General features: G+C 35.6%; 1 protein-coding gene across 1 annotated transcript; it reads left to right on the plus strand.

Annotated features, from left to right (window-relative positions):
- The first annotated feature begins 1,926 nt into the window (after positions 1-1,926).
- On the plus strand, positions 1,927-12,188 carry rfx6 (regulatory factor X, 6). Its single transcript, XM_016230864.1, has 18 exons — positions 1,927-2,102; positions 2,208-2,331; positions 2,573-2,634; positions 2,753-2,830; positions 3,167-3,194; positions 3,775-3,882; positions 3,960-4,037; positions 4,123-4,236; positions 5,381-5,430; positions 5,547-5,706; positions 5,797-5,935; positions 6,039-6,148; positions 6,233-6,350; positions 6,904-7,026; positions 7,650-7,856; positions 9,716-10,231; positions 11,267-11,476; positions 11,843-12,188. Exons 1-18 carry the CDS (start codon positions 1,927-1,929, stop codon positions 12,019-12,021), a joined length of 2,580 nt encoding a protein of 859 aa, XP_016086350.1. The 3' UTR covers positions 12,022-12,188.
- The last annotated feature ends 395 nt before the right edge of the window (positions 12,189-12,583 follow it).

A 12,583-nucleotide genomic window follows, 5' to 3' on the forward strand; every position in this document is an offset into this window, starting at 1 on the left:
ATATATACATACATACATACATACATACATACATACATACATATATATATATATGGGAGAGCTGGGTGAGTTGAGACAGTTTTACTTAAAGTGTGTTTAAAGTGAGCACATGACAGTAATGGGTCCAACTTAAATGTGTACATAAATTTCAGGATGTGGTGCATCCTTGGCAATAATCACTTTGGATCTAAAACAAACTGCTTCCAAAATATGGCTTTCCCAAAAAAAAGTGGTCTCTTGGCTCAACTTGCCCCCAGTGAGAGGTAAATTGAGTCTAGGGAGAGGGTAAGTTGAGCCACATGGAGTTAAAGAGCTGGGTGAGTTGAGACAGTTTTACTTAAAGTGTGTTTAAAGTGAGCACATGACAGTAATGGGTCCAACTTAAATATATACAGTCAAACCAAAAATTATTCAGACACCAGATATATATTTTTTTATATTTTTTACTAGTGGGTGCAGGACACTATAGTTCATTTATACAAGTGAGGATAGCAAAATAAAGTAAACTGTGACATATTACACCCAAAAATTCTTCATACAGTGGACTACCAGTGAAATTGACAAAAAATTTGGGAACAAAAATTATTCAGGCTTTGACTAGACCATGTTTTGCTTAAGTGTTATCTGACACAGTTTAACTCTGAGTTATTGTCATATTTTATTACCATTTTCTAAACTGTAGTGAATAAACTGTGATAATGTGTGAAATGTTGAAGGTGTCTGAATACATTTTGGTTTGACTGTACATCAATTTGATCATCAATAAAACCAACTGCTTTCAAATATGGCTTCCCTAAAACCTGACATTCTTTTATTGTTCAATATTTGTGTTTATTTGGCCATTTCACAGTTTTCTACTTATTTGACATGGCTTTTTGAAACTCTGCCTATAATACAAGGCCAGCCTCTTGGAGTCTACTCCTCACCGTTGCAGATAAAAACCAGCAATAACAAAATGTTCTGAATATAGTGTTTGAATGCTTGTAAATGAAAGGCAGAGAAACATTGGGGAGGCTGACTGGCTCTGATTGGGTCTATAGCCGAGCTGCAAGACCAGCACCAGATTTCAAGAAGATGATAACCCTCTTGGTTAATCATTAAATCCCAGAATCCATTGCCAGTCTTCTGTAAATAAGATAAATGGCCTTAAGGCACTCACCTCTGTGACGCACCATTTCAGAGAGAGCAGAGCTTTAATTAAGACTGGAAGGTGTTATCTTGCCCGTTCTTGGATTAATGAACTTTTACAGGATTAATGTTATATTTGAACGGTTATTTTTAGAGTTTCCATCATGCTACAGGTTTATTTTGTGAGCAATTGTTTCTGAGGAAAGAGGACAAGCAACACACATAGTTGACAAATTGTTTAAATGTTTTTCGGAGATTTATTGGGACGCTTCAGAGATGCGAATCATTACAGGAATGGATATATGCATCACATTGCTAAACATTAGAGTGGGCTGTGTTGATTTTGGAATGTTTTAACAATTTAGACTTTGAGGGGCACTTTTTTTTGTATTATTTCACTTGGTGGTTTTAATTTTGCATTCCAGTTTTTCTTTTTAATTTCTCCTTGAACATGCCAATGAAAAGAAATATAGGGAGTCCATTGAAGAATGACACATTTAATCAACTACAAGCGTCGCAGACAAAGAGAGCTTGCAAAAACGCAGATGACCTCCATGCTACAATTCTTGTTGACCGAGACAATCTCGGGAAAAACATGTTTTTCAAAGCCAAGCTTGATGAGGAGGAGGATTCTGGCATTAAATCAGGTGAGGAAATCATCTTTATTGTAAATTGTTTTCAAACTGGCTTTGATTAAACTACTGCTATGCTTTCAGTTCGAAATTCTCAATCTGTTGCCAGTTTGTTGAGCAATTATACGTTATGAATAGTTTTGGCACACGTCACGGTTTGAAAGCTATGTATGTTATTCATTTGGCAGAAGCTGATGAAAGTAATGGAAGCATTTCCTCGGAAGAGGACCTGGGCCACGTGGATTATTCTAAGAAGTTCTCTGTGAAACAAGCTGTGCCAAAGAAAAGCATCAGTCAGATCATCAAGGACAAGAAGAAACAGACTCAACTCACTTTACAATGGTACTCTCTCATCATTTAATCTTTTAATGAAGCTTGCCATTTAAATAATGTACGGAAAGTGGAAGCAAAGAATGATACTACATTTGGGGTTTGTTGTTTTATTAGGCTTGAGGAAAATTACATCGTTTGCGAAGGTGTTTGTCTGCCACGGTGCATCCTCTACGCTCATTATTTAGATTTTTGTCGGAAGGAGAAATTAGATCCTGCTTGTGCTGCCACTTTTGGGAAGGTAAGAGGAGTTTTTATATCTTCAGTTATATGTCAAACAGTTATTAGAAACATTCTCAGTGCTGTATTATAACTTCTAAAATTGATTCCTATTCTACCAAGACCTATTGCATTTTAGGTGTATTTTAGTTGCTCTTTAGGAAACTGTCAGCTTATCAGACAAAAATAGCTATTGATTGTGTAGTTACAGTTCATGGAGATCGATCATACGATATATTAGAGCTCTATTCTTGTCATTTCAGACCATAAGGCAGAAATTCCCTCTTCTAACAACACGAAGGCTTGGAACCAGAGGCCATTCGAAGTAAGAGAGAGCCAAATGGCCTGGTTTCTGCCTGAAAATGTTATTTATTACTATTTAATTTACTACTTAAATGGCTATGTCTAAAGGTGTCAGTGTTTGGCTTCTGAATGTCTTTCAGGTATCATTATTATGGTATTGGAATCAAGGAGAGCAGTGCGTATTATCACTCTGTGTACTCTGGAAAAGGTTTGACACGGTTAGTTTTGACCTTCATCCCTTCAATTCAGCGTACAATCGCAAGTCCTTGGATGTTTTGAATAAACTGTAATGCAAGTAGTGTTGCAAAAATGTGGAAAATTTCCAGTAAATTTCGGAAACATTCCAGGATTTTTTTTGGAATATTCCAGGGATTTTTGGAAAGTTTCCAGGAAATTTACCGGAAATTTTCCACCACTTTGCAACCCTAAATGCAAGTGATTTTTCAATGCCCACGCTGAAACACATTATATTTATTGGTTTGTTTTCATAATTAATTGACATTTTATTTAAATGTTCTATCTTATCAGTAATGTCTCTTATGTGTTTTGCACAGATTCTCTGGAAGCAAGCTGAAAAATGAGGTTGGCAGTTTTACTATAGAAATCAATCATGATTTTTCATATGAAATATGAGCGCTGCGCTTCAATTTTAGTATTCAATTTTACATTCTCAGGAAATTGATATATACTGTTCAAAAGTTTGGGGTATTTTTTAAAAATGTTTTGTAAGAAGTCTCTTATGCTCACCAAGGCTGCATTTATTTGATAAAAAATACAGTAAAATTGCAAAACATTATTGCAATTTAAATAACTGTTTTCTATTTGAACATATTTTATAATGTAATTTGTTCCTGTGATTTCAAAGCTGATTTTTCAGCAGGCATTACTCAGTGTCACATGATCCTTCAGAAATTATTCTGATATATTATGCTATTATTATCATCAATGATTGGTATCAATTTAATGCATCCTTGCTGAATAAAAGTATCAACTGAATAAAAGTGACCCTTAATAACTATTTAGTGGTGGAATACTCATATGTTCTTGAAAAATATGAGACCAAATTGCATATGTACCTATATATTTAAAAAATGTTGTCATGTTTTGCTATCTACAACAGCAGAATAATATTACTTGTATGCCTGCTCTTTAATATTCACAGGGGGGATTCACCAGGAAATACTCCCTTAGTTCTAAAACAGGAACTCTTTTACCTGAATTCCCAAGTGCACAGCATTTAGTGCTTCAGGATTCTGTTTCAAAAGATAAGGTCTGTTGATTTCTAAAATGATGTTTATATGTGCTACTTCTAATTTACTTACCTTAGCTGTTCTTTGAATTTGTTAGGTCGACACATTGATTATGATGTACAAAACGCACTGTCAGTGCATTCTGGACAATGCCATTAATGTCAACTTTGAGGAGGTGCTATTTTAAGCTCTTGAAGAATATGTTATCATGACATCTAGATTCTAGACAAACACACAGTAATCAATCCCATTTGTTTCAGATCCAGAACTTTCTGCTTCACTTCTGGCAGGGAATGCCTGAACATCTCCTGCCATTGCTAGAAAATCCAGTTATCGTGGACATCTTCTGTGTGTGTGACTCTATACTCTACAAAGTGAGTGTCTGTGAACCATATCTGGATATTTCTTCAACTACGGGCACTTTTACATTACCGTTCAAAGGTTTTGGGGTCAATAAAAAATGGCTTTGCTGCTTGTGGAAACCAAGATTTTTTTTTTCGATTATTAAAAAGTAAAAAAACAGCATTTATTTAAAATAGAAATCTTTTGTAAAGTTATAAATGTTTTTACTGCCACTTTCGAACAATTTATATGTCCTTGCTGGGAAAAAAAATCTTTAAAAAAAAACATGGTACACTCTAAAAAATGCTGGGTTGTTTTGAACCCAACCACTGGGTCAAAACAACCCAATAGCTGGGTTTGTCCCTTTTTAACCCAGCATTTTTTAGAGTGTAATGTATGTCTTTTCAAGTGCCAGTTATGTGTACATTTTATTATTGTACCCTTGTCCCAAACCTAGACTTTAAATCTTAAAATAAGAAAGTCAATCATATAAATATTATTACATTTCTAAAGCATTACACTCTAAAAAATGCTGGGTTAAATACAACCCAGTGCTGGGTAAAATAGGGACAAACCCAGCAATTGGGTTGTTTTGACCCAGTGGTTGGGTTACTACCCAGAAGGTTGGGTTAAACATTTAACCCAACCGCTGGGTCAAAACATACCCTTGTCCCAAACCTAGACTTTAAATCTTAAAATAAGAAAGTCAATCATATAAATATTATTACATTTCTAAAGCATTACACTCTAAAAAATGCTGGGTTAAATACAACCCAGTGCTGGGTAAAATAGGGACAAACCCAGCAATTGGGTTGTTTTGACCCAACAGTTGGGTTACTACCCAGAAGGTTGGGTTAAACATTTAGCCCAACCGCTGGGTCAAAACAACCCAAATGCTGGGTTTGTCCCTATTTTACCCAGCACTGGGTTGTATTTAACCCAGCATTTTTTAGAGTGTAATAATATACAAAGAGTGAAATAACCTAAAACAATTTCAATATTTTTTTCATTATTTATATATAATTTTTACACAAATTAGACTAATATTTATGATGTCCTTTACATTCCATTAATATATATATATATACATTTTTTTTTTTTTTTTTAACAATATACTGTATGTCATAGTTGTGATATCATGTTTGACAGACAAACTGGCTGAATTGTTTTTCCCAGGTTCTGACTGATGTTCTCATCCCTGCTACTATGCAGGACATGCCAGAGAGGTTTGTCTATAAACTGTTGCATTAATACCCATTTGGTTTATGTGCAATTGATTCAAAAAGCTGTTGAATTTGATGTTGTCAAGTGTTTTTGAGTGAGTTTAGGGAAATATCTCCAGTCTTTTGGCAGATATTCGAAATTTTGCCAAGCACTGGGAACACTGGATGGTGTCTTCCTTGGAGAATCTTCCGGAAATCCTCTCAGAAAAGAAACTGCTGATAGCGCGACGATTTGTGTCCTCCTTAAAGAGACAGACCTCATTTTTACATCTTGCACAGGTAGATATGTTATACATAAACATGAATAAATCTTGCTTTTGCTACTTTTTAAAATAAAAGGGAAACTATCATGGATTTACATCCTTTCAGATTGCAAGACCTGCACTTTTTGACCAGAATGTAGTGACTTCTATGGTGAATGATATTGATAAGGTGGATCTGAACAGTATTGGTTCTCAAGCACTCCTGTCAATTACAAGTGACCAAGATTCAGACTTCTACTCTGAATGTGAGTTACTGTTGGATGGTAGTCAAGCATTTGGATGTTTTTTTTTTTAAATCTCATGCTGAGCCTCAAGCTATATTCATGATTTCTTCATCTTATCTGCTAGATGACTCCATTTCAGTGTTTCAAGAGTTGAAAGACCTCCTGAGGAAAAACGCCACAGTGGAGTCTTTCATTGAATGGCTGGACTCAGTAGTCGAGCAGAAAGTTATTAAGGTTTGTCACATTTCAAACTCTTAGTATTCCTGATAATAGTATTCCTGACTGATAGAATTAAATTGCATATTATCTGTCTTCTAGCCCAGCAAACAAAATGGTCGGTCAGTGAAGAAGCGAGCTCAAGATTTCCTTCTGAAGTGGAGTTTTTTTGGAGCACGAGTGATGCACAATCTCACCCTAAACAACGCTACTAGCTTTGGTAAACCTTTAGCATGCATTCATAGCAACTGTAGTCAGTGATTCGGCGGCTTTCAATTTCTCATCCGTATAATTAGAGCATAATAGCATAGTCAAATCTGTACTATTCGTTCAGGCTCTTTAGCTGGGGATCTACTGTGGAGAATGAGCCATAAAAGCCTGTACAAACAAAGCTTTATCTTGTGTCGCGCGTGTGTGCCCTGATTAGGGAGCGACCTTTCTTAGTGCGTCTAACATTTGATGACCCTACAGGTGTTCACAAAGCAGTATCACCTGGAAGGCCACACATTTGACCTCAGCAATAGCTCGGTGAACCCCGTGGAAAAGTCAGATTGTGCGCATTGCATTGTGGGATTCAGTATTCTGCATAGTGTTTTTGTAGTAATAGTACAAGTAGTGTGTTATTCTGAATAAAGCCAGAGTTTGTGTGCAGCTGAGTGAAGCTACTTTAATCAGACGTCAGATACCTTTGATTATTATGGTAATTAACATTAAAGAAGTGATTTTTGCAACATATGCTAAAACAATTTAACCTAGTTTAATGTTACTGACAGGCTCGTTCCATCTCATTCGGATGCTTTTGGATGAGTACGTCCTGCTAGCCATTGAAACACAATTCAACAACGACAAAGAGCAAGATCTTCAGAATCTACTGGAGAAATACATGAGGAGTGCAGGTACCTTAATCATTTTGTTTTATTTATTGGCATATTAGTAGGACTTTTATTAGTTTATTTTACTGTACACTACCGTTAAAAAAGTAAGATTTGTTAATGATTTTAAAACACCAAGGCTGCATTTATTTGATCAGAAATACTGTAAAACATAAAGTATTATTACTATTTTAAATAACTGTTTTCTATTGTAATAAGTTTTAAAATGTCTTTTATTTCTGTGTTGCAAAGTTGAATTTTCAGCATCATTACTCCAGTCCTCAGTGTCACATGATCCTTCAGAAATCATTCTAATATGCTGATTTAGAGTTCAAGAAACATTTTTTATTATTATCAGTGTTAAAAACAGTTGTGCTGCATATTTTTGTGGAACGGTGATCAATTGTTTTTCAAGATTCTTTTATTAATAGGAGGTTCAAAAGACCAGAAAATATTATAAATATTATAAACATTATAAATGGTTTTTTTTACTATCACTTTTGGTCAATTTAATGCATCCTAGCTGAATAAAAGTATTCATTTCTTAAACATAAAAAAAAAATCTCTAACCGACCCCAAACATTTCAACGGTTGTGTATATGCAAATGTCTTTGACCCAATTAACTGTGATCTTTTCATTTTGACAGATGCTAGTAAGGCTACATTCACCGCCTACCCAAGTTCCTGTTTCTTGGCCAATCGGAATAAATCCAGTGTGGCATCCAGTGATTCGACTGTCAAGGACGAGAACCCAACAGAGCATGACTTCCTGTCGCTCACAGCTGCACAGCAGGGGCTCGGGCCCAATACTGTTGTGTACCATAGTACCGATCCGGACAACTTTACTATATCTGGTACTTGAAAACAGCAGCTCATATCAATTTGAGACATATTCATGTTTAATATAGTCAAAAAAAATGTTAGTGCAATGTTTTGGTTAAAAATAATTGACTCTAGAGTGCAACTGTTACGGGGCTGACGAGACGTGAGACATGCGGATCCATGTGCAAGCTTAATTAAAGCAGAGGAGGTCAGAAACATAGGCAGGGTCGAACAGTGGCAAACAGGTATATGGCGGGCAAGACACAAGAATAATTCTAGGGCTAGCGAAGGTCAACGAACGGCGAACAGAATCAAAAGGGCAAGACTAAAGGGATAAATCCAGGAAAACAGGCAAAGATCAGAAACCGCGAAAACAGGCAAGGCTAAGGCTAAGGCTAAGGCTAAGGCTAAGGCTAAGGCTAAGGCTAAGGCTAAGGCTAAGGCTAAGGCTAAGGCAGGGTAAACTAACAAGGGCTCTGTAGTGTAGCTATCAAATGGTAAGCGCTAAACAATACTCGGCACCGGGAGGGGATCAGAGTGAGTGTTAAATAGTGAGTGAGTGATATGAACCAGCTGTGTGCAATCAGTGCTGTGTGCAATCAGTGAAACAGCTGTGTGCAATCAGTGCAATGAATGATGGGATATGTAGTCCGGGGTGATGTGCAACAGTGTGTAGTGCGAGTGTCAATGAAAATGGAAAGGGTGACCTCTGATGGCTAGCAGACGGAAGTTCATGGACCGGATACGTAACAGCAACAGTCACTTTTTCAGAAACCTCGAGAAGTAATTTTACTATTAATTATCTTTATAAGGATATCAAGCAATTCTTCAGCTTTAAGATGAATCTTTGATGAAAAGATGATAAGATGAATTTATTTGGAACCAATGTAAAATAATTAAACTATAAATGATTTAAAAATGTCATAATATTTTCTGTATCATTAATTTATAACTTCAGTTCAAAGCTCATATACGGACTCAGAAATTGCTTGTAAATTTGACAGTTAAGTAATCTTTGTTTCATTTATGCATTCCTCCTCCAAAATGATGCTGTTATTGTCTTTTAATTATAACTAATGAATATTTAATATTAATATTAAATATTAATATGTAAATCTTTTTTCGCCATAAGGATATCAAGTAATTCTTCATTTCAGTATTTCAATATTAATATAGCAACAGAATCATTTTGGAGGGAAAATGCATAAATCTTTTAAGACAAACCAAATTTTTTACTGTAAAAAGATTTTTTTTCAAAGTTGTAAATAAAACAAGGATTACTGAAGTATGTTTTACAAGAAAATACTATTTCAGTCTTTCTGCTTCTAAATTTCACATTTGTGACCCTGGAGCACAAAACCAGTCTTAAGTCACTGGGGTATATTTGTAGCAATAGCCAAAAATACATTGTATGGGTCAAAATTATCGATTTTTCTTTTATGCCAAAAATCATTAGGATATTAAGTAAAGATCATGTTCCATGAAGATATTTTGTAAATTTCCTACTGTAAATATATCAAAACTTAATTTTTGATTAGTAATATGCATTGCTAAGAACTTCATTTGGACAACTTTAAAGGCGATTTTCTCAATATTTAGATTTTTTTTGCACCCTCAGATTCCAGATTTTTAAATAGCTGTATCTCGGCCAAATATTGTCCTATCCTAACAAACCATACGTCAATGGAACGCTTATTTATTCAGCTTTCAGATGATGTATAAATCTCAATTTCGAGAAATTGACCCTAATGACTGGTTTTGTGGTCCAGGGTCACATTTAATTCAATGTGTTGCTGTTTCTTTGTAATTAATTGTGAAATTTACTTGCAATTTCCGAGTGAAAACGTTTTATATAATAATTTATATTAACATAATTACCAATATTTTTAAGGTCAAATGGATTACTCGCAGAACAGCGCCCCTCTGATGACCCCTCCGATCTCTCCTGCCATGATCAACCGTAGCAGTGTGATCAACCAGGGCCCGATGGCTGTGAGGCCGCAGAGCAGCTGCCCCATCCAGCCCCAGGTGTCCTGCCAGACCTTCTCCGACACCATGTACCAGAATCTGCACAATACTAGTTCTGGCTCCTACCCCAGCTCCTCTTACTACCAGCCTGTTTTCAGAGCTCAGACTCACACTCCAACATCAGCCTATCAGGCTCGTGCTGAAAGCGGCCACTACGCACACTTCTCTGGACACCAGCTGACCAAAGACTGCTTCAGCAGCAGCTGTACCGTGTCTCCCTACAGCTCGAGGGCTGCAGCGACTGGATACGCAGCCTCAGGTGACCCTGTGATGGATACTGAGGGCGTACAGCTGCTGGACTCCACAGGGTACAGCTTTGGAGGAAGTGTTGCCAGTGGAGATGGATGTTCAGGTCCAGTTTGCAGCTCTGGGCACAATGGTGAGAAAAGCTGAATTATTATTGGCCAATTAACTTAAATTTATATAAAAAAAATATACACTGCTGTTTGGGGTCAGTAAGATTTTTAAAAAATAAATTAATACTTTTATTCAGCATGGATGCATTAAATTGATCAAAAGTGACAGTAAAGACATTTATTATGTTAAAAAAGTATTAATGTTAAAAAATTATATTCCAAATAAATGCTGTTCTTTTGAACTTTCTATTCATCAAACAATCTTGTATGTAATACGGTTTCCACAAAAATATTAAGCAGCACAACTGTTTTCAACATTGATAATAATAAGAAATGTTTCTTGAGCAGCAAATCAGCATATTAGAATGATTTCTGAAGGATCATGTGACACTGATGACTGGAGGAATGATGCTGAAAATTCAGCTTTGGATCACAGAAATAAATTGCATTTTAAAATATATTCAAACAGAATATATTCAAATACTCGTTTTACTGTAATAAATACAGTATTAAATTTAAAATAATTATAATTATATATTTGTATTTTATTTTGTATATATTTTTAATAATTAAATAATAAATAAAATACTTTTTAAATAATTAAATAAAAAAATGTAATTAAAAGATAAAATAAAATAATAAAAGGAAATAAATTTGAGTCATGTTCTAGTATTTAGCGCGCACAATGTGCTTTGGTGCTTATGCGGGCAATGCAAGATTGAGTCCAGCTCATGTCACATTTCTATTCTTCCCTATTCTATATACAGTATCATTCATGTCCTTCCTTCACTGTTCCTATTAAAGAAGTAGCAAAAAGGAATTACATAAATGAATAAGGAAAACTATAAAATAAATACATTTAAATAAAAAAGTGATTTACCATATGTTCTTTCCCCATAGATTTCTCTGTAGCACATTTGCAAAGCCCAAAAACTGACCTCAAAGGACGAGATTTATCATGTATTTTAATTATGTTAGTACGCTGCTCAGAAAGGTAAATATGAATTGTTTTCAGATGCTTCTTTAGAAACATTAATGTTCGGCTTTTACCTGGTCAGGATATTACAGCAGCAGCGGGTATGTGGACGCTCAGAGGATGGGCACGTTTATCGATCAGCATGTGTCAGTTATCAGCAGCGTGAGCAGCATTCGCTCTGTCTCGGCCTATGCTGAAGTGCACGACCCTCTCAACATCCTAGATGACACGAGCAGGAAGACAACAAGACCCTACTACACTGACCTGTCTGCAATGGGCGCACACACAGCAGGTGAGGACAGAAATACAGCTAAGGGAGACCGGGGCTATTTGTCACAAGTTTTTTATATGTGTCATTGTGTTTGCATTATCAAAGAAAGATGCAAGAAGTCTCTTATGCTTCCCGAGGCTGCATTTTTTTTTTTTTTTAAATACAGTAAAAACTGTAATATTGTGAAACATTATTGCAATTTAAAATAACTTGAATATATTTTAAAATGTGATTTATATCTGTGATCAAAGCTGAATTTGCTGATACATAGTGTGACAACTAGACCCAGCCTCCCTTATATATTTAACGAGGCCTTTATGCATGGCTATTTTTACCTAAAATGTCTTCCATTACTGTCTTATGCTTCTTTATTCTGTCCTATTTCAGGATCCAGCATCGCTCATTCCTGCTCTATCTCAACACCCTGCATGTATGGAGGTCCTGCTCCTTATCACTCCCAGAATGCACTGCTGCCTCTCCAGGGGACCACAGAGATCAGAGAAATGGTGACATCTTTGCCCCCAATTAATACTGTGTTCATGGGGTCAACTGGTGGGCCGTCCTGACTGAAACCTTATCTGTAATTCAACATCTCTGCTGTACTCACAGAAGGTGAGACATGTTTTAGCTCATTTGTATATCTTATAGTACATTTTTCTTTGTCAATTGCATTGCAGACAGGCTAATTGATTGGTTGAATTGTTGTTTCTTTGTGCTAACAGTTAGGATTATGACAGGTAATGGCCCAATTATATATTTTATTTTAAGGTTTTGTAGTATATTATATAATACCATTTCATCATTGTTCTTGATTTGGCATTCTTGTATATACTAATAAAATACATGTACAACTTTTCACTCTCTTTATTCTGGAGGTCAAAATGTTTTATTTAATAACATCTACATACATCTACACTGTGACTATCTGATATTGTTTTGTAAATGTTTCCACCAAAAGAGTCAAAAGACGTTCAGCCTTCGATTTCAAATGATAGCTTTCTTGGAAAAAGCATTTATCCATAAAGTACATTTCTAACTTCTAATTAAAAAGAGACGAGCATGAATGCAGCAGAAGGACATTAATAGAGCAGACTTTGAACGCAGATCTTCAAATCAGATATAATGAAT

This window comes from Sinocyclocheilus grahami, unplaced genomic scaffold (assembly GCF_001515645.1).
Source record: "Sinocyclocheilus grahami isolate Dianchi unplaced genomic scaffold, SAMN03320097.WGS_v1.1 scaffold378.1, whole genome shotgun sequence".
NCBI lineage: Eukaryota > Metazoa > Chordata > Actinopteri > Cypriniformes > Cyprinidae > Sinocyclocheilus > Sinocyclocheilus grahami.